Source organism: Cylas formicarius, unplaced genomic scaffold (genome assembly GCF_029955315.1).
Source record: "Cylas formicarius isolate icCylForm1 unplaced genomic scaffold, icCylForm1.1 PGA_scaffold_1__22_contigs__length_36826433, whole genome shotgun sequence".
Taxonomy (NCBI): Eukaryota; Metazoa; Arthropoda; class Insecta; order Coleoptera; family Brentidae; genus Cylas; species Cylas formicarius.
In genome coordinates, this window is record NW_026844264.1 from 17850885 (window position 1) to 17878777 (window position 27893).

The 27893-nt window shown below is 33.7% G+C and overlaps 1 protein-coding gene across 1 annotated transcript in view; it reads right to left on the reverse strand.

The window, feature by feature from the left end:
* LOC132696547 (neuroligin-4, Y-linked) overlaps nt 1-7467 on the reverse strand; it is a 482552-nt gene extending 475085 nt beyond the window's left edge. Inside the window, exon 1 of the mRNA XM_060661434.1 lies at nt 6965-7467. Coding sequence (XP_060517417.1) covers nt 6965-7406 — 442 coding nt within the window. The 5' untranslated portion in view covers nt 7407-7467. The remainder of the gene's footprint in view (nt 1-6964) is intronic.
* Nucleotides 7468-27893: the final 20426 nt, after the last annotated feature.

Here is a 27893-nt window from a genome sequence, read left to right on the forward strand (position 1 = left end):
ATAGGAGAGGTGGTAAACTCTTGATAAAGTAGGCAGTCAGCAGGTCTTTTAGGTTGATATTGTGATCAGATATAAATCGGATTAATTGTTTTCTGGTCATTCTATTTGCCGATGGTAAACAGCCGATATTTAGAGAGTTCCTTTTTTTTTCTAACCGACTGATAAAATTTTTCAAATAATTCTACATTCCTCAAAAATATTATTTTGTTTGTAATATGTTATTAACTTTTTTTTCGGTCTAAGATATTGTTATTTTTCCTGAAGAATTTGTAACTGAAAATTTTTCATTTTGAACATAAGAGAAATTGTTAATGATAGTGGGGCGTTTTTGGGCATTATTTCCAACAAGTCCAAAAAATAATTTCTGTCCTAGGTAGAACTAGAACAGACGCCAGCAGATCTTTAATCTTCAGTGGTAGTAAAAACAATATTACAAGTTATAGAGAAGCCTGGCACAGAATAACCAGCGGTCATCAGTTTTTAAAAATAACTTAAGGCACAGTAATATATTGTCAACAAGTGCTTCTGATTTAAATTTTGTTTTGAATTTGAATGAAATTTTTGCTGTAGTTATTCTATTAATAATTAACAATATTTTAAGGTATTAAAAATGAACTTTTTTGTTATTGCTTTTATTTCTTTTTTTGCAATTATTCAAGATCCTCTCAATCAAGTTATCAGTGAAGCAACTTATGTCGGACGCCATTGTACAATTAAAAAATAAATATTATTATGCTATTAAAAAATGCAGCTTACACTTTTATTCAATTTCTTATTGTGTTTATAAGCAACAATGTATTTTATTCTTTTCAATAAAGTACTTACTAAATAATTCAACGAGTTAATAAATCACTATATAAAATGCTATTATAATTAATTAATTATAATTAAAGGTAAGTCTACAAAACCAGTCTGGAATGTGCATCTGGAAAAAATATTTTTAATAGGATATCTTCGTTTTAGAATGTTTCATGTCAGCTTACACTTTTAAAAAATCCCGAGCATTTCTGGAAAAGTAATTTTCGGCTATTTACATTTGAATTCAAATTGCAATAAAATATAGCTAAATTATTGTGTGAAATGATATTAGCATCTGAAGCCCGGTGAAGACAATGCAATTTCTACATGTATTTTTAGCATTTAGCAATTGCTGCTAAATATTTTTACGGGGAATTTTTTGGGGTACACGATGCAATTTTTACCAGCAAAATGTTTTTTAAATTTTGAGACAATAAATGAGACTTTTTAGGGTTTGGTAATGTTAATTCTGTCACATTTAGGGCTAATGTTTATTGAGTTGTTTTATAATAGTTTTTAATTTTGTCGGTTACATTTTCCAACACGTACAGTTTTTTAACGAAATTGTCCATTGGTACTTTTCATAATTATATATTTTATGAGGCGAAACTTTCTGGAAGTGTTATGAAAGAATGAGCGTTCTGTCTATACGAGATGATTGTTGAACATTTTTTTTACTTATATGTTTCCAGTGCGATATCTAGAACCTTAAATTTATATTTACACTTTTAGAGACATTTCGTGAATTCGAATTTATTTACATCTTCAATAGAGGTTAAACGAATAAGTTTATAAAATCAAATTGTTTGCGCCGATTTACGGGCGCAAATTCGGGAAAAATAATGTATCGTGGCTATAGCGCTTAAAGAAGAAAAACGATAAAATACAGAATTATACTAATGACGTCGATCCGTATGCTGTAATTCAGCATAATATTAAGTCTGCACTTAATTCCTTTTTTGTCTGAAAATTTAGTGGGATTTCGACATATTTTAAGAAAATGCAGCATCCAAACATTGACCAGCAGCCATGGTGGTTGTTGGAAGCCGAAAGGCCTTATGGGTCAAACGTCAGAAAATGCAATTACAGCTGCGATTGGTTAAAAACGAAATTTTACATCTCAAAATGTTACAAAGTTACTTCACGAGTTCATGTACTATTAGCATAGGCAGGCTATATGTCTAGTAGCTATATGGAGAGACCAAATAATAGGTAGGTTTCTCAGTTGCTCACCTTCTTTTTAAAAAATAAAAGTTAATACCAACCAACAATAATGAAGATTTCTTCTAAATGATTAACTGTTGATTAGATGGAATTTAACTCTTCCACCTTCCAAAAAGTTAATACTGGTTTAAACAGCACATTCATTGGAATATGTATTGCTGCATATTCTGATCCATTCTACATTTTGAATGTCGATTCGGCTGGCGTTTCGCATTTTTTAAACGTGACTGACCTAACTCGCGGAACTGGAATATAAAATAAATTAAGTATACGCAAACATTTCAGAAATTTAAATCCGGTCTTTTCAAACAAAGAGGCGAAGTTTCGCAGTCCATAAAGTAACTTTGGCCTTCCTTATCTCATCAAGTAACGGATTAAAGGATTAGAATGTTCACTCCTAATAACTTAAAAGCTGGGTACATAAGCTTACGTAGATACCTATTTTTTGTGCTCCGTTAAATTCTCTTCACTTTAGGAGATTGATGCATTTCTCTTTGGAATTTAACCGTTTCACATATAATATGTGGTTCTACATTTTTTCTATTTTCTACAAATCGCAGAAATCTCAGCAATTACTTTTCGCTTTATATTTATAAAAATATTAAATATTAAAGTTTCTTCAATATAGATTAGTTCTTCAACGACGATAAGCTCCATGCTCATAATTATACTAAGGTAGCGGGTAAAGTTTTGAAAATTTATAGGAATGCTATTAATTTTTAATGATATTTCTTAATTTAATCACCCATCTATCATAAGCTTCGACTATGTCACTTACTATAAAAATGTCCATTTCTTAAACCACATATGATTTATTGGCAGTAATATAATCGTAAATCTGTTTATATAAAATTATTTCAAAAACGGAATTGATTATATTAATATACCATATATATCAGTAAAAATTTGACTACAATTTTTACACCTCCTTCAGAAGTTTTTTACTGTGATAAATAAATAAATTAACTTGGGTATATCACATCAGAGCGAAACTATAATTAGTGCTGGAGGAAACGAGCAAGTCATGATTTTTATTACTCCTATAATTCAGAAAAATGATATTTTAGAATGCTTGAAATAAAAAAAAACCACCGCGACATTGCAGTCAATTCGCATTATACCAACGTTTAATGACAATTTTCATTGTGAATCGCATATGAAGTCTGCTCATACCTTATCAAAACATGTCACTTAATTTTCTAATTCGTAAATTAGATTGGATTGCATATCTTATTATTAATATAGTCTTTCTTTGAAATGGTCAACCCAAGCGCAGATACCCTCCTCTGTATTAATTTCTGTATATTTTATTATGTATAAATGTTTGATCGACTTCTTTTACCTATTCATTTTGCTTTCTGTATTTGCAAATTCTTATCCAGTTTGTCTGCTGCGGATCTCTTGTTGTAAAAATGGATTTTCTTATAAGCAATAAATAACCATAATAATAATAAAAACAATAATAACACATCAGGAGTGATCAGTGACAAAACAAAAGAATTTGCATCCTTGGTTCACAGAAACAAGTTTGATTCTGACAGTTATTGAAGTAGTATCTCCTAATCTATCTGTTTAAAGTCGGATTTGTTTAAATATTTTTCTGAATAATAGTATTTTATGAAATAATTCTATTTTAAAATCACCATAAAGGAATAGACTACAGAGCACCTTATCCTTTTTACATCAACAACAGTATAAAATGTGATCATTACGACAAAGGTAAACAAATATAACGTGATACTAATTGTATATTATTCAACGAGTTTGCTAAACGCCATTTTAGTCAAGACATGAATTCGTTGAGTGATTGATGTGTGAGGTTTCCGTTCCAACTGACAAATGGCTGCCAAAAATATCTATCGCTGCCAACCCCGTGAAAAAAGTATCGGAAATGTTGCAACAGTGGTTAATGAAGCTGTTGTCTTCACGCGGCACTTTACCCACGCTTCATCAGTGTATAATTGGGTATTTTAGAGTAGGGGCAGAAAAAATCACTTAGCGCAGACCAAAGCGTTTTAGGTTTTTCGATATCTACCATTAATATAAGCTCTCTAGGAAGACACGTCAAAGTGAAATCACGTGTACATTTGATACAAAAACAACAAAAATTTGATAAACGCTTTTGCGGTTCGAAAAATTTGGGTTTGCAAAACGAACGAAACAAGTAAAAATAATTGAAATGGGATAACATTGTCTGTGTACAAAACTGATTAATTCGGAGCATGCACCGTTGCATAGAATGAAAAATAAAAAAAATTAATTAACGCAAAGTGGAGAGTTTGTTTTCGCTGCAAACTTTGGTCCCGCTTACCTGAAAAAAGAGATTATCCGCGTATTCGTAGGAATTATTTTCAACTTGTTTTCGTTATCGGAGTAAGTCAAAGTGCTAAATGTCGAACTAAAAGAAGAAAATAATTCGCGACGTTTATTAAATAGCTAAAAAATTCGGTTTCCAAAAAAATTTTGAATATTCCCAATTAGGTAATTATTATATTAGTCTATTATATAGTTTTATACAGACCGCTTCGTTAAATGTCGCCATATCTCGAAAACTACTTAGAAGTTCAGGAAAAAAACGCCTAAAACGGTCCAGTGGAGGAAGGGGGCGACTGAAGGTGTGCAGCAATCTGGCCGCCAAGAAATATTTGCTTGAGAATTTGTCATGTCACAATGTCTTGAAGCAATGAAGTGAAACAAAATACTAGTAAGGCAGTACCGAAACGAAATGCTCATTTTTGTTATTAGATGTTATAGAATTAGAATTTTTTACAAAAAAAAAAATCACCATTCTGTGGTGCCCTTAAAACAAAAACCAAAGTATCTCAACGAGTTAAATGACCTATATAATAGCGATATTAAATAACGACATAAAATAAAAGCGTCAAACAATTGAATTTGAAGTCATTGAGAAGGAGTTCTTTTCCTTATTAGGAATCAATAAATTTTAGTTATAGAGGACAGCAATCACCGCACCTTCCAAATGCGACGCCATTCAGAATATTATCACAGTTAACAACAACATCTTGTAGGAAAAAGACACTACTCTTATATATGCCAACGTCGTTGAAAGCGATATAAAATTTCCAAAAGAAAATATATATATAAATCTGGAAATTACAATGATTTCTATTAAATTTGGGTTCGCGGTTTTTTATGCAAAAATTATGTAAATAATTTAAAAAATATAACCTTAACAAAATTAATTTCTTTTTGAACTGCCAATGTAAAGTAACACGAAAATTTTATAGTGTATCGAATTACCTAAGAGAATTTTTGGCATCAATATTAAGCTAAGGGTTGAAGAACTAGAAGCGAAAGCGTGGGTAACGAAACTTTCTCAATTATTTTGACCCAAAATGCAAAATCTAATAATAGTCTCATACTGTTCGACTATGGAGATCTGGACGATATATCTGACAATAACTTTTCTTTCATTGGGCACATATCTAGAATAATTGTGAACGCATCCGAATTCAATAAACATTCAACTATAATTTTGTTTTCTATCTATAAAAAACACACTTCTAGTTTGGAAAGGGTGCAATGCAAATGCCTAAAAGATTTGCACTTTAAGTTTTCTGAATATTATCCACCAACCGGATTTGATCATCTTTTGTTACTCCCACTCTTTGACAGACTCCAGGTCTTACAAGTTTAAACAGCGTGTGACCACACCTTATAAAATTGTTAATAATTCTGTGGATTCTTCGACCCTACTAACCTTTATAATTTTAAAAGCAATCAGTGGGTCATATACCAATATATCAAATGCGTATAATCTTATATGCTTGGTTTATACATTTTTACCTGATTATTGATTTTGAGAAAAGGAGAACAAGCAAAAGAAACTTTAAGACAAGTTTGTGGAGTGGAAAGCGAAAACCAGATAGTCTTTTTTTTATTTATGGGAGGTCTATATGATCAATTTTCAGGTCGGAAGAGATTTTCAGAAAAACACATTGTTTTTGCATTGTGAACTGTTGACAGTGTTTTATAATTCTAAAAATGTTGAAATGCTTTTGCGATACTTGGTATGCAGTAAAAACTCTCTGTTAACATGAGCATTGCATATAGACGTATTTATTATATCTATGGAGATCGGACCGTCCTAAATACTTTTAAAAGGAAATGCTGCCTTAATTATTTAGAAAAAAATGTATCGGCATATATTTTCTTAAGATATCCAAAATTTTTCATAGAGCGCTCTAGCTGATCAAAATCAATAACAAGGAAAATCAATAACCAGGTAAATACTGTCAGAATTTGTAATCGTATCGATGTGCAGAAGCAGTCTGCTTTATATATTTTACTAATCTGGGTTTTCCTTCCTGTGAGTGTATGTTTTAACGGATTTTCAAAATATTATCTCATTATACATTAAATGCTATCCAGAATATCACCAGTCGGCTGGGTAAATAGTATTTATTATGATTATTAACCGCAAAGATACAATTTTCAATATTAGATAATTTTTTTTAGACAAAAAAGAGTGAAATTGGTTCTATGCTGTGTAGAATCTACTGAATATAAGAGCACACAAAAATACAGGGTGTGCCATTTAAAGTTGAAAAGTAACCGTCTTTTTCCGCTCAAGCCAAGGCACCAAAATTTCCAGCCGCATAACAGTTCTCAATTTTTTATGTCACCCGGTATTATGTCAACTTAATTTCGACTTTAATAATAATTTGGACGTTTAATACCTTTTTAGATGATCTGTTAAAAATTACATATCAAAATCATTAATCCTAGCCACTAAACTAAACTAACACTTAGAAATAGTATCATCTTTGGTGATCCCATACCCCATGCTCATTTGTAAATTTCATTTAAATTTTGTTTAGTCATATTGATCATTCAAAATTTCTAATCAGTATTGACAAATCCCGATCCTCCCTATTATATTTAGACCTCATCTGAGTAGTGATTTGTTTTGGCTACGAACCTTGTGCTGGCGCATAAATATTCAGATAGAGGCAGTCCTCGCTTTGGTTTTTCAAATAGGGCAAGAGCCTCTTTAAGTACTCCAACCGTCCTCTCGGCATCCGTTTCAAGGCCGCAGTCTCGTTGGCGATGTCGGGTAGTCTTTGGGGACACACCGGACTGAAAGCGTTCGCGATTTTCACTCCCGACCAAAGGGCACCCGTTACCGGTGGCATAAACCGCAAGGAGCCCAAAGGGGGACTCGCGTAAGGGATTCCCCGGAAAATTTCCACCGGCTCCAAATGTTTCGATTCCGGAGTTATTATGACTCCGCTGACGTCGCCGTATTTTGTTTTGACAGTGCGAGACGTTAAGGAGGTTCGCTGCTCCGGCACCGGATCACACTGAAGGAAATCCAGAAACAAAAACAAACACACCAGGCTCAAGTGTTGCCGACAGCCCATATTTTACACTTTCTTGGTTAAGTTTTTGGAGGCATTCCGCGGCGCACTCTAAACCCTAAACGCAATTTAAACGGCAAACCGAAAAACTATCGCATCACTATTAACATCCCCGGAGGCATTTCCTCAAAGCGGAGGAAGGGAAATTTATGCGAACACAAAAGTTAACTAGGCGATTGAGAGCGGGATGAAAGACGTCGATACGCAGGAACACGCGACGCGCGCGACAACGTTGTCCTTTTAGGCCCTGCGAGAGACTAAAAGCAGGAATGCCAGGATGTGGTCCTGCGCATGTAGCGCCATCTGGGCGCGCGCGTCTGCAAAATCGGGGCGAACTAAGTTCGATTTGTTAATTTGCCAAGAAATTGTGTGGTAATTTTGTTCTATTAATTTTGAGTTATGCTTTGGTTTTAGGTTGGCAGAATCGTTTCCGTTCCAAACTGGATAAGCGCCGGAATTTCATTAAAACCAAAACCGGTCACTACTTGACAAGTGGATTAAGCGTATTTTTATTGCCACTTTCCAAACGACTCTCTCTGTCTGAATTTGTATCTTGTAGATTTATCGTTTAATGGGGAAACTCCAATCTCCACGCATTGCTTTTTACAATATTCAGCAGAAAAAAAAAACTAATGTGATTTTTTTTATTAGTTTCATCAATTGAAATTTTTGTGCCATCCGTTCCAGCCACACTTTTCTCTCTCCGATAGAAACGGAACTTCCAAATTAAGTGCACATTACTCAAATCTTTTTTGGTAGAAATACAAAATAGGTTAGATTAGAAATCTTCGCAGATAAAATTATTTAATTTTATGCATTTCTATAATTAAATATTCCAAACTCCATGATGTTTTTGCAGTCTGCGAAAATTTTAAAATTTAGTGCATCTGCTAGAGTGCTAATGAAGTGCCATCATATAATCTAATTAATGAATCAGTTCAAAGCCGATAACGATGTCTATCATATAACCCAACTTTACCAAATAATCGGAACATATTTGTTTATCTGGTTGATGGCTATGACTGTTTTGGTTATAAACTTCAAACGCATACAATCAACTATAGTTCTTTGACGTTCTCTGCAGCGAAGCACTAGATTTCCTCAACCTAGAACTTAATTTAATTAATTTCCAGTTTCCCGAGGAGACTTAAATTAACACTGCGGTGGGAAGAATCATTGCAGGTATTTACTCACAAGGTTCATCTCTTGAAGGGCATGGTAGAGAAAGTGGAGAATGTCTACTCGGAGGACATGGGCAAGTTCGTGCAGAACTCTTGTGCTCATTGGATTTTTAATTGGATGAGACCAGATCTTTCATAACATTCCAGAATTAAATTACGGTATTTAATTGTCGCTATCCTATATCCAATTTGAAATATAAATTATAATTTTGGAGATATTTTATATAATTCTGTATCTTTAATAATTTTCAAATGCTTTACCAAATTTAATCTGTCATATTTTCGTTCTAGTAAATTTCCACAAAACTTATATTCAACTTTATAATCAGGGATTGCAGATGACAAAGTTAGCCCATAATTTCAAAATATTTTTCAAACTTTTTTTCAACACTTTTGGGTGAACTCTAGCGCTCTTCTGGGTTCCAAATTTTCACAATAGATCCAAACTACCTAACTTTTTTTTTATAATATTTTAGCAAATCTACACCCACCTCAAAGTCAACTCGGCTCATTAATCACGTACCCACCAAAGGAAGATTTAATCCCTCACGACAGGAAACGCCTATTCCCTAATTTATCGATATCACTTACGCGTTCGTTAATTCTTGACTTCTGATGGGCATTACTAGATTTTAGACACGCTTGTTAGTATCCGTTGTTTATATTCGATATTTTAACTGTTTTTGTAGAGCAGATATGAATTGTTGAATGATTCGAGATATTTTTTAATTTTTTTTTCTATCTTGCTCAACTTATAAAAAATTTGAAATTACTTGAGGAGGAATAAAGAACTAAAGAATTAATTTTGTTACTGCATTGTGACTTTGGGATAAAATTTAACCGTCTACCGTCACCTTAATTACACCTCTTGTTCCCACGGCAATAATAACAAAAAAATATAGATTAATATTCTAATTAACTCCGTATATCTTTCATGCTTTCGTAATATTTACTTTGCTCACGTTTCCTTATATCTCAGGACAGTTGCAAAGTGAGTTCCTTGTGACCAAGTTTTGTTCAAAAAGTTTTGAAGCAAACAGCGAACGGCTACACTGAAATAACGACGTCTCGTTACTCCCACTACGGTTGAGTAAATTTGTGAAAGAGCAAAATAAATTTAGACAACGCTCCAGCAGATGAGTAAGACAAGAAGTTCATTTATAATAATATGAACTTTAATAAATGCGTCTGTTCTACATACTTTCCCACTGTAATCGGGATTTTGTTCCACCAGTAAGGTGCGACTTTAAATCATTTCTAAATATGCTAAACACGCTATATTTAGCGTTGAGGTTAATTATCTCCAATCGAATGAAATACAAAGTTAGGTCGATAGTCTATTAATATTTTATTGAAGTAAATTATAAAGGATCGCTTTGGAATTGTCAGGATTTTCTCCTAATTTTAGACTAAAATTCTAACACTATACGGTGTGTTGATGAAGTGTGCAAGTGAGATCCGTCAAAAAATATTGTTTACATTGATTCCAATTTAACGTCATTCATGGCGAGGAGTAAATTTCTGGGGATATCAGCAGGGTGTGCCAAATTTTCTAAGGAAACTTCACCATAAAATTGATAGACGAAAACCAATGTCTGGGAGACAGCAACCAAGACGAGCAATATCTAGAGGGAAAACAACATCTTACAGAAATTTTCGGAAGAATGCGACAGATTTTATGAGCTGATAAAAACCAGATCTCGGAATCACAAAAAAATCCCTAGACGGGCGCATTGTTTTTCTATCGTGCTGCTGCGGACCACAGGGGAACTTTCGAGAAACCATTGTCTCGCATTCTCGGGACACCCTGTATAACATATAATAAACCAAAAATAAAATAATTTTTTGCCAGACTAATTATAATACGCATAGGCTTTTTCAAAATGACCAGGCATTTTGTAAACCTATAAACTTTCACAGTAAGACTGAAAATCTTAGGCTTATTATAAAAAGCCTGAATGATATTTTACAATTCGCCGGGTTCGATTTAGGAGTTTTATAATACACCTTTGCCTCAGTTAGGCTCATTCTAAAATTATCAGTTTCCAATAAGATCGCTAGCAAGCGCTTTGTTTTGTTTACGAAAGTGACTGATGTTCATTTTACGATATTCGAAAGGGAAGACAGTATCCAAGAGAGTGAAAAAAATAGTTACTACATACAACTAGATAGGTTCTATGCACGGGAGTGGAGAATGCAAAATGCAAACCATAACTCTCCTATTATCCTTGCTGAACTACTAAGATCACCGGACTAAATTTGTTCATTTGAGATAGTTAAAGTCAGTCAGGAGTTTCATTGGAACTTTTAAAAATATTCTTGGAATTTGGTGCTCCCAGCAACGTGGTTATTTAGTCTCAAAATTGTCATCTTGCAAAATTATAAATGAATTAAGAATGAAAATGATGCAACAAATTTTTCAAACGGCAGTTATTTTGCGATTTATTTACCATCGGATTATTGGGCGCACTCCTTATAAAGTATTATTTGGCGTGAATTTCCGAGTTTTTCTGTTTTGTTCTGATTTACCAAGTGACCTCGTCAAAACAATAGATCCCGAGGAGAAGTTTGACAACATTATTTCAGAAAATTCTGCATCAGGTTTTAAGAAATCAGGAATATTTTGAGATAGAGGAAGAGCCACGGCATACTGAATCAACTAATTCAACCACGAACGATGATTTTCAAATAATAAAAATATCGACGATATTCTGATCGTGGTGAAATACGAGCAGGACTTTGATCAAACTGATGCAACTTTTCTAGAACTCGCCGATGTTTCAACTGTTTCAAATAACAGTCATTGTCCAAAATGTAAGATGGTAATTCCCTTTAATCCAACTGCTACCGGTGGACAGAACAGTGTATGCAATTTATGCCTAAAGTAAGAGAAAATAATGACAGAGAGAAAAGAAAGTGCTCATGGACAAAAACGGGCTTCCGAAAAAATGCTGGAAACGTCAAGCAAGAGATTAGAGCCGCTGACGATTGGACCTAACGTTATTATTGAGATCTCGAAACTAGACAGTGGCTGTTAGATCCCAAAAATATAATTGGAACTATTTTGGGGCACACAAATGGAGTGTACCAGACCCAACACGGTCTCCTTAATCGATGGTTTTCCAGAGACGAGATCAGCGGAACAGAGAATGTCATCATCGAGATCTCAATTGATAAGAAAATTTACTTTTAATAAAATTTCTGGATTCCTCCTGTGTCGGTTTTTGTTGAGTCGAACTAGCTAACGTTTCGCCAATCATCCTGTTGGCTTCTTCAGAGCTTTACTGAAACTGTCTCGCATTTTATTCTTTACCTGCTTTTATATTGTTTGAGGAGGGAGGAGCTAAATGAGGAAAGGAATTAAGAATGAAACTGTCAGATTTCCCTGTAAAGCATTTTAATAAGGAAGCTAGATATTTTGCTAGAGAATATGTTGGAGAACCAATGGTGCTGACAATAGGTCGAAGGGGTAATCCTAGTTTGCGGATCTTTGGAGGTCCGTAGAGACGATGAATTTTAGAGTCATGGGGGGTGACAGATTTTTTCACGGAGTCTGATAGAGAAGAAGCCTTAACCTCTTATTGAATACTAACAAAACGCAGATGTTATTATTTGGAAATAAAAGAGAAGATATTGTAAAAAACGCCTCTTTTAAGATTATACCAAATGATGAGATTATCTCTCCTTCTTCAGACGGGTGTAAAAATTTAGGATTATGGTTTGACGGCGACTTGCGGTTTTCTAAGCATGTTGGCTTGGTGTTACAAAAATCCTTTTATAGGTTGAGGACATTGTATATTCATAAACATTTTCTCAGTAAAGAAGTCAAACTTAAACTCTGTGATATATTAGTTTTATCCCATGTCGCTTATCACAGTATTGTCTATTGGCCAGCTATACTTAATCGAGATAAGGAAAGACTTTAACGACTTCAGAATGCTTCTTTTCGTTTTAGTTACAATCTCAGAAAGTATGACCATATTTTGCAATGCCTCTCTGATTCGGGTTGGCTCAAGCTGGAGGACCGATATAAAGTTCAGTTAGCTACTTTTGTTTTTTTTTTACTGAACTCCAATAAGACCCCATCGTACTTGTTTAATAAACTTTGCAGAGGAAATGATATTCATAATCGAGACACCCGTCATTGTTTATGATATTGCGTTCCTAGACACACTTCGGCAATTTTCCAGAGATCTTTTAGCTATAACGCAGTTAAATTGTTTAATGAAATTCCCCACAATAAAGTCCTTCAAAAAAGCATTAATATTGTTTATTAGATCCGCCCGTAACTAGCAAAAGCGTATGAGTTTATGATGTGCGTCTATTTTTTCTGTTTATGATGTATATACAGGTGCGTATTTTGTTGACAATTATGGTGTTGGTGCTGTTGTTGTTACATGGAAGAGCGCAAATGTCGCCACTCTTGTATTGTTACTTATATTGTAATATTTTCATTATCAATAAAGACAGTTTATTAATATTATAATTATTATTAACAGATTTAAAGATGCGATCAATCCTCCACCTGGAGGATATATTGAATCTTTTCCTGATATTAATTTCTGTCCATGACCACCGTAGCACAAGATACTCTGGTTAGTTTCGACGTAGAATCCCTCTTTACTAAAGTGCCTATTCCTGAAACTCTCACCATCATTTGAGATATATTAAAATCCGAGAATCTAGAAGCAAGCCTTCTCATCTTATTTGTAAAATGCTTGTCTTTAAGATATTTTTCTTATAACGTTCAAATTTTTGAACAAACGTAAGGAACAGCTATGGGATCTCCACAATAACCAGTCATAGCGAATATATTTATGGGAACCCTTGAGAAGAAAGTTCTCGACACCTTCCATCTAAAACCAAAATTATGGAAACGCAATGTCAATGATACTTTTGTTATTTGGCCTCATGGTCAGGAATCTCTATCAAATTTTCTTAGACATTTAAACTCTATACACCCTAACATACGTTTTACCACTGAAATAGAAGCTAATAATAACCTCCCATTCTTATATATTTTTATCAATAGAAAATCAGACCTGACATTGGTCATTGTGTTTGCAGAAAACCTACGCACCCAGACCGATGCCTTAATGCATTGTCACATCACGTTCCGGCCCAAAAATCATCGGCTCTTGTTTACAGAGCCGTAAAACTATCTCAGTCCTAGTCATTGAACCCAGAATTAAAACACCTTACTTCTGCTCTTCCTTCTAATCACAAAATACACTTCACTAAAACCTTCCAATAGCAATGAAACTGAAAGTAATCCCACACTTGCCTGTGCTGTCCTTCCTTATATTCAAAACATCACTGATCACATATAAAAAATTCTAAAGAAATATAATGTCAAAACCAGATTTACCACTTGTCCAAAAATCTCTCAACATCTTGGATCCGTCAAAGACAAAATTCCATTTGAGATGCCAATAATTTGAAGAATCCCTGCATATGCGGCAAAGAATACATTGGAGAAATCGGACGAAAAATATCAACTAGGCTCAAAGAACATGAAAGAGCATTAAGACTAAGACAAATAAACTCATCAGCAGTTGCCGAACACAATTACGAAACCGGACATAAAATATTATTCAATAAAACTAAAACTCTTTGATGTAATCAATTCTTCCACCAACGAAAAATCCGAGATTCTATAGAAATCTATACGCAACAATCTTAACCGGGACTCAGGTCTCTACCTGTCACCAATGTGGTAATCAGTCATCCAAGACGGTGCTTAAGCTTCTTATTTAGCTCCCCCTCCCCCTTAAACAATATACAATTAGGTAAAGAGTAAAATTTACATATATTTTACAACAAACAAACAAACAAAAACAACAAACAAACAAATTTACAAAAACAAAACAAACACAAACAAAATTTAAAAAATTGAATTTAGACAAGCTATAACTCGGAAAATATTAATATTTCGAATTTTTGTTACATGACTTACCACCATTATTTTACCACGTTGAATCATTCCTCCCAGTTTCCGAACTCAATTTCCGAACACCCTGTATAGCTGTTGAGTTAGCCAAACCAAAATATGAATCAGTAGGTTAATTTATGTTAACTAAAAATAACATTAAATGGATTAAATTGTTTTCTGCGGTGCTCTGTTTCAGTTTGATCTTCGCCATTTCAAATTAAAGGAAATAATACTCTCCGGAAACTTTGAAATACTTTAAGTAAGTAGATTAAAATTTCTCCTCCTGGAATAAAGGCAACGAACGTACATCGAATTAAGATATTTAACTTATTTGAGCAGAACGCAACTATCTTAAAGTTAAATTAGCTTTTTCAAAGCTCAGTTAACGTTTCATATTGTTTAGACATTATGTTTTGCATGACATCCAACAGTTAAAAATGGAACTTTTACTTGAAGTCCCAAAAAATTGTGATATTCGACGCTGGATCCTCTGTTATAAAAACCATACATTACTATAGAAATATATGTTTGTAATTAAAATTTATGTAATTCAACTTTGAGAGTATTAGATACAACAGTCACAATGTCTAATGAAATCGTTTTGACTATTTTTTGCAGATCACAATTTCTCTCGAAGTGTATATATTATCACTATATTATAGAGGCCATAACTTTCTCGCAGATAAGATTTTCTTCATATTTTCAATTTTGTGAGCATCGCTTTTTCTCACCCATTTTGAGCACTTTTCATTAAAGCTGAGTGTTATCAGCAGAGTTTTTCGAGTGCTTCAAGATGAAATATCATACACAGTGGCAGGTTTCAATGATAATCTTGATTTCGTGGCAAATATTTTTTCTTCGGTTATTGGAACAACTGGGTATGAATCAGTCACGGATACAATTCATGTACATCGCTAACATTTATTTGAAAATGATTGCAATTACACAAAAAAATAAAACACACACTTCACAAACCGGGTAGGAGTGAGTGAATCTGGATCAAACCCTAATGTCGACTCAATATTTCGCTCGGTGCAAATCGAATAAAAAATACCATTTTTTCGTAACCTTACTCGACAGGACAGGATCTTTTTCAAACAACCCAATATTGCCAAATGATCCGAAAAAGTTTGAGGCAAATATATAGTTTTAATTTCCATAAATAAGCTACAAAACTTATTTTATCTATTTATCTATTTGATATTTATGATTGTTTTGGCTACAAACTGCAACAGGTACTTAGTAGATAGGTTAGGTAATTAGTAATGAAAAGAAAAACTTTGGATGATTGTTAGTCGCAAAATTAATTATTATAACTGCAATTTTTACAACTCACGTGACAGCAATTCCAATGAAGTAGGCAGTTCTACATAAAAATTACACAATGCCCACGATACACGGACTTGCAAAAAAGTATTTAATGAGCTTAGTACTACTGTCCAAGTGAGAGTGACTGAGCTTCTAGCTTTTACTCCTCGCCCTCATTTTAAGAAAGCAACATTACAAATATGTAACACGATTAACAAGTCTTACACCCGGAAAAACAATGCTATTTTACTTTTTTCCCGCTAAAATATAGTGCTGATCTTCTCCCGTATCCAAATTCCCCTTCAAACTATTGATTGTTTATGATATACTACAAGTAGCTGGCATCATGTTTTGTCAATAGTCATTTGCATATTCTCGTTTTAGCCGAATTGTTGTTCAAGACGTGACCTTCCTCTATTTGTTATTTCACTAAATTCGTGAGTACGCTGGAGGCTGTTATATTTCTAAGCAACGCAATAACGCAAAATGTGTAATATTTAATGTGAAATGCTGAAAATGAGCACGATTTTTTTTTAGCATTCTGACAATTGTGTTGGGCTCAAGACAATAACTTAGAAATTCAGAAAATAGTGTGGCAGCAACAATTAAGCAAAATATGCTTTATGTACCCCTAGCAAAAGCAGATATAATAAGTAGAGTTAATAAATAAATTAGTATTTCCAATATAAAGTATAGTTGAGGTATATTAATATTGTGGGGGTAGGTTCGGTCCCCAGTCCTGAGCTATTCACCTTTATTTCTAACGGTATTCGTCCTACCTTTATTTGTAGGATTCCCAATTTCATTCAAAAGTATGTTCGCATCCTTCAGGACCTTGCACTTTTGCTTGGATTATACTTAAATGTATGTTATATTCGTTGCCGTGTATATAAATTATAAAAAAATATATTGTTGCATTATTTTCTACTTAAGATCACAATGTGGAATTTATTCTTTAGGTGGACCCTAGGCGTAGAAAAGTTGTAGAACTTTGACAAATCACAGGGCTTTTGCATTCAAGAGAAAATTGAGAATAGTATGAACTGGATGAAAGTGTTTGTGTTGATGCTAATATTTTCATACGCTAACAAGCATTACAAAAATTGTGAATTAAATTGTGCTAACAAATTACCCAAACATTGCATTCAAATTTGCAAGCAGTAAAATAAATACTATAACGGAAGTTGAATCATAGCGTATGCCCTTTATGGAATAGTTTGCCACTGCGTTGCTTAATTGTAACTTTTTGTTTAAAAGACGTCGAATGTTAAATCCTGTGAGTACGTACCTATCTACCCAAGATTGTTTCGATGTAAGTGACAGGTAATGAGTCTGCGGCATCCATCGGCACTGCTTTGTTTCCAATTACGTCGAAGATCTCAATTTCAATAGCTTCACAAAAACAAACTTTAGAAAGCCGAATTATAATCGTCTACGTCTAAAGGTTTTCGTGGTATTCAGCACGCAAATATATAGGGTGTCTCAAAAGCGCTCGAATAATTTCTAGTGTAAATACAATATCAAAAAATCTCATCATCATGTGTCAAAACCCTTTTTTTATATTATTTCTAACACGATTAAAGATAGTCAAATGAAATTTATTTTGAATGGGTCATAAAAGCTACTGCGGACAAAATGTTAGTTCAAAATTTCCCTGAGATAGTCTTTCTCCACCTAATAAAATTACTTAAAATAATAATTTATTGATTCGGTCAGAAATTTAAAAAAAAATTTCCTGGGGACCCCTTTTAGAGTTTAACCGCGAATTGATGTATTGGCCCTTAAGGTCATTTTCATATTGCTTCTTCTTTTGGTATTACAAGACCTAAATTTTACATTGCGTACATTCACCAAATACCACTTAAAGTATTCAGATAGGTCCATTTTAAAGGCGATTATTTGAAGGATCTCTTTTATATCTTTAAAAAGCAAATGTAAAAGTATTATATCATTTTTTGGTTTCTATTTAAAATTTTAGATAGAGTATCCCTCAATAAACCACACGTTATATACGTTTGTTCTACTTACAATATTTCAGGTAGGGCGAAATAGATATAAACTGCTAAAACTCAAATACACATTGTATATTCAGGCTAAGCCCACCAGGAAGATCCAATTTAAGTTTCACCAGAGAAAATGTTGCACGAAAAACTTTTCATTTTTACATAATCTTGCCTAAAATACAGATAGACTTGTTCTGTTTGAACTGTTTTCAGACTCCGCTGGAGTTTTCAGTGTAAGGTATTGTCTGAAAGTTTCGAAACCGATTTCGTGTCGCATTTTAAAAGGTTTTGTACTGCGCAAAAGCTGCATTTATATTAACTTTCGCAACATCTCGTTATTGTCTGTTGGAACTTCACAGAGTCAAAGAAAAAAATTAAGTTTTCGCCCAAACAAGGAAGGTGCAGAAAAATCGTTGTCAATTAAAAAACAAGGCATTCTCCGGCCGTTTTGTCACAATAAAATAAGCGAGTTTCTTCACACGTAGAATCCACAAAATGTTTTCAATTCACTGATCGCTAAATTGGAAAATTCTAAACACAATTTGAATGTATCCACATGTGGTAGTAGCAGCAGTATTTTTCTTATTCGCCTTTTTTCAATATATGAAAAACTAATTAGGCGACTGAATGTGTTTAATTACGTTTTATTGAATGAATCGAATAAATTTTCAACTCAGATATTTCTTTTAACAAATATATTATAAAATAATAACATTAACTAGGTTAATTGATGTTTAGCCATTCATTCCTGTGTCGACATACTTTACGCCTATTAGGTGACGTTACTACGGAAATATGATAAATGAATAAAATATAAATTAATCTCTTTGCAGACACCTTAACCAAAAAATTAAGAACTAAATTATTAATTACCAACTTTGAACTACTTTTTACAAAACTTGTGGATTCCTCCTGAACTTGCTGACGAATCATCCTGTTGGCTTCTTCAGAGCTTCACTGAAACTAGTCAAGTTTCTTGCGTAAAATACAGACAGACTTGTTCTGTTGAGTTTCAGTCAAGCTCGGAAAAAACCCACAGGATGATTGGCGAAACGTCAGCAATTTCGACTCAGCAAAAACCGATGCAGGAGGAATCCAGAAGTTTTGTAAAAAGTATTACAGTAGCCTGTGGAAGTTTCTTTGAAAAATTTTCAACTAAAATTTAGAAACAGTTTATATTCTAGACATAGCACAGGAATTAATGTTTTCATAAATTGCAGGATTAGAATATATATTCGAATACTGAAACCTGCGGTGCGATATCGATACAGTAGTTTAGAGCCATAACTTATACTATTTCTGCATAGGTTAAATGAGGTATAGGTCCTTTGTCTCTGTGCAATTTCTTTTCACCCCGCCTTCACTATGCTTTTTTAAGCTTCTAATTATTATAAGATTATTAATGGATACAATATGATTATTTTCTAAAGCAAGTTGGCCCATGCGCAAAAACCCAACCAAACCCATAACTTCAACATGCCTTTGCTTGGAAGTTAAACGTCATACCTATAAGAACGATCCTCAGTTATACGAGATACGAAGAAATCAATTTGTAGTATGTGTGTAGCATTAACACCGAGAATCAGAACATGCCTTCATTATGCTTCATTTTGCAAACCCAATCTTTTTGGGAGAAGTGTTAGGTGGACGGTCATCTGGCGAACATTGAAAATGCCAAGTGAGATTTCGGCGAAAGGTCTGCGGGATTCCAGTCAGAGTTCAACAATTCATTTTCATCAAAATTACAATAAAATGGGAATCTTCGAGTATACAAAAAAGTGGCTTTATGTCATTTCTCGTACAAGTTTTCTATTGATAATTCGAAAAACAATTTCTAAAGGCAAAATATATATTCTATGATTAATGGGATATGGTGCTTCGTTTCTGTTGTAAATATTATTTGGATCTTTACCACCAACATCAAAATATATTTCCAATGAATAAATGCAAAGTTTCCAAAAAAAAGAGAAAATCTTAACCTAATTACGTATTACATAAAGTCAAGTTTGAGCATTTGTATATTGTAACAGAGCATCGGGACATCATTCTGAACAAGGAATTTATTAAGAGAAAAATATTCTTTTTCTAAAACGCAATAACTTAAAGTGTTCGGGCAGAGGCTGTACTAACCAATACTAATCGCGAAGAAAAGATTTGAGATCTCTTTAAATGTAAAAGCACTACCTATTCGATTATTGGATGATCATAACCAAACCCATACTCGAGATGTTGATTTTCTTTCATTTTCTCAGCTATAAATTCAAGCTGTTCTATGCAAAACGCTCTCATTTAACAAACGTAACAAAAAACGAAGAAAGTAACCTTATTCGCAATTAACTGAATGTTGGCAGTAGGATGGATTAAAACTTGGAAATTTGAAGCTGGTATAGATTTTTAGTACATTGTAGCTTATAAATTTAGAAAATTTTCAAGAACTTATTAATATGTTATATGTTATAAACTTAAGACTAAGATTCGTAGGTATTCTTAAAAGTTTTTTTCGTCAAAAGTCGATATAGTAAATGCGAATAACACTGTCGCCAAGCACCTAAAGCGAATAATTTGATAAAGCGATACGAAAAACGAACCGTAATCAGTATGAAGTTCATTTGCTGGCAAACGTTATCAAGCATTCAAACTGGACATTTCCAGGTGTTGGTTTGAATGGTAGGGTCGAGCCGGACAAATGCAAGGGCATCAATAAGATAATCCCCGGAGAAATCGGGACCGAGGAAATCAAATTTTCACACCCGTCGAGATGGCGTTAAGTCAGAGGACGCGCAGCTCATTACTTTGCTTTCGGTTGCTTCCTCATTTCGATTGGTGTAGAGGTTACTCCGTTAGACAGAAGGTATATTAACCGAAGTAAATGATGATTCGTAGAACAGTTTACGGCTGTCACAAGTGAGGAATCGATATTGTTCAAAATTTGTTTATTTACGAATTTGGATACGCGACTGATGTCATAATGCAAATACTCCGCATCGGTATTGGTAGGATAACTGAGAATTGAAATAGAATTCCAACGAGATCTGCATTACTTTGTCAGTCAAAGGCAAAGTAATCTATTTTGTACCTTTGAAACATGTATCTCGAAAAATATTCAAAAACTGTGCTCGCCTTTGAATATCGGGAAAATGATTACATGTAAGATTGTTTGCACATTAACATATCTTACTTTCAAAGATATCGGTGATCGCTGAAAATGTAATGTAATTTTCTAAAATTGGTCGATTTCAGATAAAAACGTAGGACTTCAAGGCAAAGCTGCAAGCGAAGAGAAACAATGATATCAACCGAAATACCGAAATATCATTTGTAAAAATGTAATCGGTATTGCCCGGTTTCCGAAATGCTCCAAGCTGTATACATAAGTTTGTTCCGCGGTCTCACGACCAAACATTCAATCTGATGTACACGCTAAATGTAATCGCAAATTCGATGGTCGAACGAAAGCTACTCTTTACGGTTGCAGGACTCAAACAACAGCTTCCGCTTGTCGGTTCAATTCCGATCTACTTATTCAGGTTTTTTTTGTAAGTTACGGTTGATCGGTCAGAGAAAGTGGACCAGATTTCCTCTTATCTCAAAGCGGATGAGAGGACCATAATTAAGTTTCGAAATTTTTATTTTTAAATGAGTTAAGGAACTTTTCCTGTTACTAACAATTACATTTATGTAGTATAAATTGGTGCAACAAAGCAAACAACTACAAAGTTTATGAGAGACTGTCATAACTTCAATAATACATTATTTTGTATGTAGGTTATAATTATTAATTTAAGTCAAATTAATCTTAAATAACATACTGGTCATTTCATTTTAGGTGGCCACCACATCTCAAAAACTAATGAATTATGGATTTTACATTTTTGTTCTGTACCAAAATGCTGATGAGGAAATTCGGGAAATTGCCAACCATAATTTATTCAATTCAGATGTTAATACAAGTTTGGGAAACTTTCAATACACAGAAATTCGCTGTGCTGTTAAAAAACTACTTTTCTAATTCCCAGAAACACGGGATTGTTTGAAACAGAAATGTACGTATTTGCAAATACTATATCCACTTGTAGTAGATTGATTTATGTGAAAATACGAATTATAATTTGGACAGCATTCCATAATTTATTGTTGATATCGCAATCGGCAGAAAGAACACTATAACCGTAGTTCGATGTCTGCATACGTTACAAGTTGTTGCCAAAAAATGTTTTTAACACTTAAAAATGGTTGTTTTGCTGGTTGCGTGATTTATCATTCACTCCGGTCCCATAAAACTGTTTTTACTGCAACCATTTCTGATAAGTCACGATTCTGTTGATACTGGTGCTCTTTCAAAAAGCAAATCTAGGGACCCATAAAACAACTATAGTTAGTTGTCCATGGAGACTGACAAATTGGAATAATTCAATTTAATTTAATGTAATAGTAATTGGAGATTGAGTTCCATTTTTTCTCGTGTTATGGCTCGGTATGCCACGTGGTTTGCTTTGTCATAATTTGATACGCATGTTTAAAGCATTGAATTCTATTTTTGGGTATATATTTTTTTTATTTTTACCGGTGGCGTCCAACCTACCGCTCTCGTGAAAAAAAAAAAAGAATTCGCTTTTGTGTATTTTTCATAAAAGTTGAGTGAAATGCAATTTAAATCGAATACAAGACAGTTATTAGTAAGGATTATTAAAAACTTTCTAATTTTTTTCCATTTTTTCCAATACAACATTCCTTGAAAATATAGTAGTAAAAATACTTTACGAGTCATGCTGTAAAATATCCGAGGAACCATATTCAAACCACCTTTTATATAATGCAGTTTTGATATCAACGGAAAATGAAATTATTCGGTGCGACGATGTCGTTTCTTCATCTTTTATATATTATCAGGTTTGCGAAAAAAAATTACGAACGACTCCTACACATGTCATGTTTATACAGGGGCATCTAAAACTTGCAATTATACCAGTGTACGTAAAAATAAAGATTTTGTTTTAATCATGACAATGTGTTGTATCGCACAAATAGTAAAAAAATAAAAGCAAACAAAAATCACCTACAAACTTTTAAACGACTTGAAGCTGGATAGAGTGTGAACTCAACGTTGATTATCTAACAACAAATCTTCGAAAACTCGCAGCAATGATCAGAAAAGATTAGATAGCATAAAGCGATATGCTCACCGATGGATCTAACCGTCTCGTCAAGTCGCAACGCTTAAAGAATAAACAATTGTTGCTTTCGTTACGCCGCAAAATCTAGGTCACACAATTTATCCTTAACAATAATTCTCGAATGAATAAATCTGTTTTACGCATCCGTACATAGAAACCGAAACTAGAAATTTTGAAATAACTCCGATATTTATTTTATTTTTTGCTGCCGTATAAATTTATACGTTATTGACGAACTTATTCAATTTCCCGACTAGGTCCAGAGTATGGTAGGTAATTATAATAATTATTTCAGGAGGCCGATTAAATCGCAATTTATTGCCAAAGTTATTCGGAAATTTGTAAATTTTCTAATTTGGATTTGCGTTGGTGTGCATTTAGCATCTCGGAATCCCAAGCCGTAAATTAAAACTTGCGACTTTAAACAAGTTAAACTGAAATCCCCTTCAGCCCCGACGTTCGTGCCTCTTGAACTTCCGGTTCGGCCTCCCACCCTGGCTGCTTTTCCAGCCCATTATTTAACTGGAATACTCTAAAAATCGTTGAGTGCGTTTCGGGTTTTTCGTAATGTTTTGCAGTGATTTTTTTTATACGCCCATAATTCCTGATTTGGAAGTTTTTATTAAAAAAGATGGAAAATGGATAGATACTTATTACTTCACTGCGGCGAATGGAAAATTGAAAATGGCCCACATTACTAAAAGTAACTAAATAGGAAGTGCTTAATATCAACTACAACAATGATAAACATTGATGATATCCCATGTCATCAAAACATTGACCATATTGTTATACAAAAAATAAAAACACCCAAAGTAAAATTTCAAGCTCCTCAGGTATCAATTCAGATCAAATTGTTTGTACAACTGCACAGACATTGTTTTAATTTTGATGGAGTTAAATGATCTGAGAAACAAAACGGTTACTTTAAAAAAATGTTGCAGTAAATTTTACACCTTTTTTTATCAACTGTCAGCTACAGGCTATCGATTTCTTGAATTAAAAAGCGTACAGTCCAATACTTGTTCCTGAGAACCTAGGCACCTATGCCAACGATAAATAATCAAGCAGTTTAAACATTTCGAGAAAAGGTTTCTTGAAATATCATTCCATAACTAAACATGGTATGAACTCAATTTCTATACATTTTGACTTAGCATACTTTAGCGCTGGGTGCAAATATATATACAAAAATAAGAGTAATTTATTTTCAATAAACTTCCGTTTAAAATTTAATTCAAATATTTGAATACATTTATTTCCATCTCTCAATATCCTCTCTAAGATTGTCACCGTAAGCACCGTAAGCACCCTCGTGACACCCATATGTTTTGAAATCGCTTATAAATAGAACCCATATTTAGGCAAAGTCCGCCACAACCCTTCCCTAGGTGTTTACAATAGAAAAACATATATTTCAACAATATCCCACAATCTTTTGTTTTTAAGCGTACTGATAACTATCCTGACTTCATCACAATCTGTGAGTCTAAAATGAAAATTGAACAGCCCATTCCATCGGCATTTTGAGATAGGTACAAGTACCCAAGAAATACTGAATAACGTTATTTAAAGAGATTTCCGTTTTTTTTTTGGTTTACTGTTTCTCCTTCGCCAATTGCAAAAACAATTTGTCACTACCGGTGATTTCCATTGCATTGGTCGAAGGTACTATACTCTACCGATCCATTTCCTTGTCCGTCCTTCTTTCACACGCACACACACATAGACACACTTATTTTGTTTTTGATAATTCTCTATTGTTAATCTATAAGAGTTTGTTTAAAATTCTTTAATTTGCTAGGACAAAACATATTTTCATAAAGTCTAACAAGTTCTTTCTTTTTAAAAACTTTTTTCTTCGCGTTTTATTTCGAATACAAGACATCATTAGCGTTAAACTGGCACATGGCTTCTTAAGTCCAAGATCCAATATTTTCTAATTTTTTTTTCGGTTCAACTTAGCTCAGTAATTGTTTCGGAGTTTTCCGACGTTTCGAGATTCCATTTTACGAATTTCGCTTTTCAAATTGTCAATTTGCAGTTAACCAAACTATAAATCAACGACATATTTAGCACCCGCAAAAGCCAGATCCCTATAGAAATATATAAAAATTTGTAATAATAATTTATCTTTTCATTCACACGGTTAATCCGGACCTTTCGAAATTTTCTTTGCAAAATTTTAACGAAGGCGAAAATAATTACTTGTATTTCTTTTATTTATTTGAGGGTTTTTAGTCTTTGTCGCCGCTGTGTCGCTGGTATCCGTATCCATACACACCTTAAATACCTGTGGTGGGAGGGGTCAAGGTAAACGGGGTGGGGAGCTTTAATGGTTTTAACGGAAGATTGAACCTCAAAGGGGTGAGAGATAAAAGCCTGTGTCGCAGCTTATATTGCTTAGGTGTGCAACAATTTCAATCGATTCCCGATAACGGCATGTCTGGCACAATGTCAGAAACAAAAAATCCAGCAGTGTAACCTGTGTTTAACCAAAAAATACAATTTTCAAAGTCAGTTATTATAAACATTTTATACGATTAAACTCTACTCACTCGATTCATAGACAAAGCAAAATTATATAAAAATTGATTTCGTATATTAATTGTCATTGTTTTAATTCATATTTGAATAAATAATGCAAACCTGAAAACACGAACAAATTGTAAAAGATGAAAAAGAATTACTGATATTTATTTCGCGAATGAATTGCCTGCAGAAAAGTAGTAATACAAACTTTTGACTCGACTGCCGGTCGCTTTCTTTTTTGATTCTAAGTAGCTTCTGGAGTCGGCTAAACTTACAACAACTTCGGAATTTTTAAGAGGATTTAAATAACAGATTTAATTTTTTCTGTTTTAATTTAAATTACGTGCCACTTTAAGCTAGGCGGACCGTGGGATTTGTTTGTCGACTTTATAAGAGTTACTAATTCCATTAGCTTTTGGTATAAAAAAATTCCATCGGAAATATCTCTATGAAATAAATCATATTTAATGGTAAACTTTTCGTCGATTACTTTTACACAGTGAAGTAACTATCTCAGTTAGTAACTATTATAGATGGATTGTTTTTGTGAAACACTTCTGTTTTATTGCTGTGAATTCCTTATTCGCAAAGTTGTCGACGATAGGCTAGATTTAATCAATATTTTATATTTATTTTTAGATATGGCGGATTCAACTGGTTTCGCATAATTGGGGTTAAATATTAACTCGCGGAAGCGCCTAGTGTTATTTTCATGTTGTGCAAAGATTCTCTAAAATGCAGATTGCCAGATTCCGATACAATTGATAGAGAAGCTGCGAAAAATCATTTAGCCAAGATTTATTTTGGAGTTGGTCATTTGCCTGTCACTGCAAACTTATTGTTCAATTGTATTGTCAAGCTTTGGTGAATTTTTCAGATTGCGTGGTATCGCACAACCTCCACTGCCAATGTGCCAGCAATTTGTCCAAAGGTAAAATAAAAAAGACATTATATACTTCCTCGTTTTGAACTGAAATAACGATGCAGGTGATATAAAAGATGGAAGGTCTTTATAAATTTGTTGGGGTGCATATATTTGAGACGATGTTGATCATCGTCCACGTTATTCTTGCCATGTTTCAATGTGGGATTATAAAAATATTTGAGTGTCAAAACAAATTTATTTTACAAGCCTAGAGATTTGCATATAATATGAACTGCCTGTCTTATATTTTGATCTCTCAAATGATCAATAAACTCAAACTGAAAACTTTTTTTCCCGCACATCCCACAATAAATTAATTGACATTCTACTTCTTGCAACAGATCTCCTAAATTTCTTTATTTATTTTTCTAGGAGAAAATCAATTTTTCATTTATGTTATTACCATCTAAACATCATTCGAATGGTCGTTTCGAATCTTCGCATAAGTTTATTTAATAGGCAAAAGCTTGTTTATATAATCTCGAGCAATTGTTAAAATTACATTTTTCATATAAAGCAAGTTAGTCGAATCTAAATATCGATGGTGAACGTGCCCGTCTCCTGAGGAAATAATACACATGCTTCGGAAAATTGATGTTTGAATAAAACAAAATGGACACATTAAGTATGCAGGTCTATTATCAGAACGGAAATACCTTTATCTGAGAAAATCATCTAAGAGATGACAATTACGAAGAAATCAAACACGCAATTTGAAAAATAAACAATAAATTCCACAGAGCTATAATTGGAAATTATGTCAACAATTGCTAACGAAGAGGTTCCTACACCGGCCTCAGATTTTATAATCGTGGCACCGGTTTAGCAAAAGGCGTCGATGATACACCATTTGGTATACTCTAGTAGATGGATGATGTAACTGTCAACCAATCATGTATTGATGTGGAGTACAGCACAATATTGTGGACATTGGAAAACTTTGTCAGGGAAGCGTATCTCTCTTCAAACGTAGCTATCCTAAGGCCAGCTCAGCGAGGACAGAAACCCTGCGTAGAGCAAAAGCTGGCTTGATCCCGATATTCAGTACGCATAGGGACTACGAAAGCACGGCCTATCGATCCTTTTGCCTTGAAGAGTTTTCAGCAAGAGGTGTTTCGTGGTTACAGGTGCAAAGGTATCACTACTACAAAAAAAATGCAAATATGTGGCAGAGAAACAACAGCACAGTGCAGATATTAAATTAACAAGTTGAGTATAGCCCGAGTTTGCAGCAGAATGGTTTTCTTTGTGGGTACACTAACATATCTCGATAACGGAACCAGGTGGTAGTGCTGTGGTTTGGGTCCAACCATGTATCTAATATAACAGGCTAATGAGCATCGGAAATTACTCTCCAAAAAGTTAATTTAATTAAAATTCTCATTAGTGCTTAGATTTGAAGGTTTTCTATATCCTCCTTTGCGCCGTTAGATAA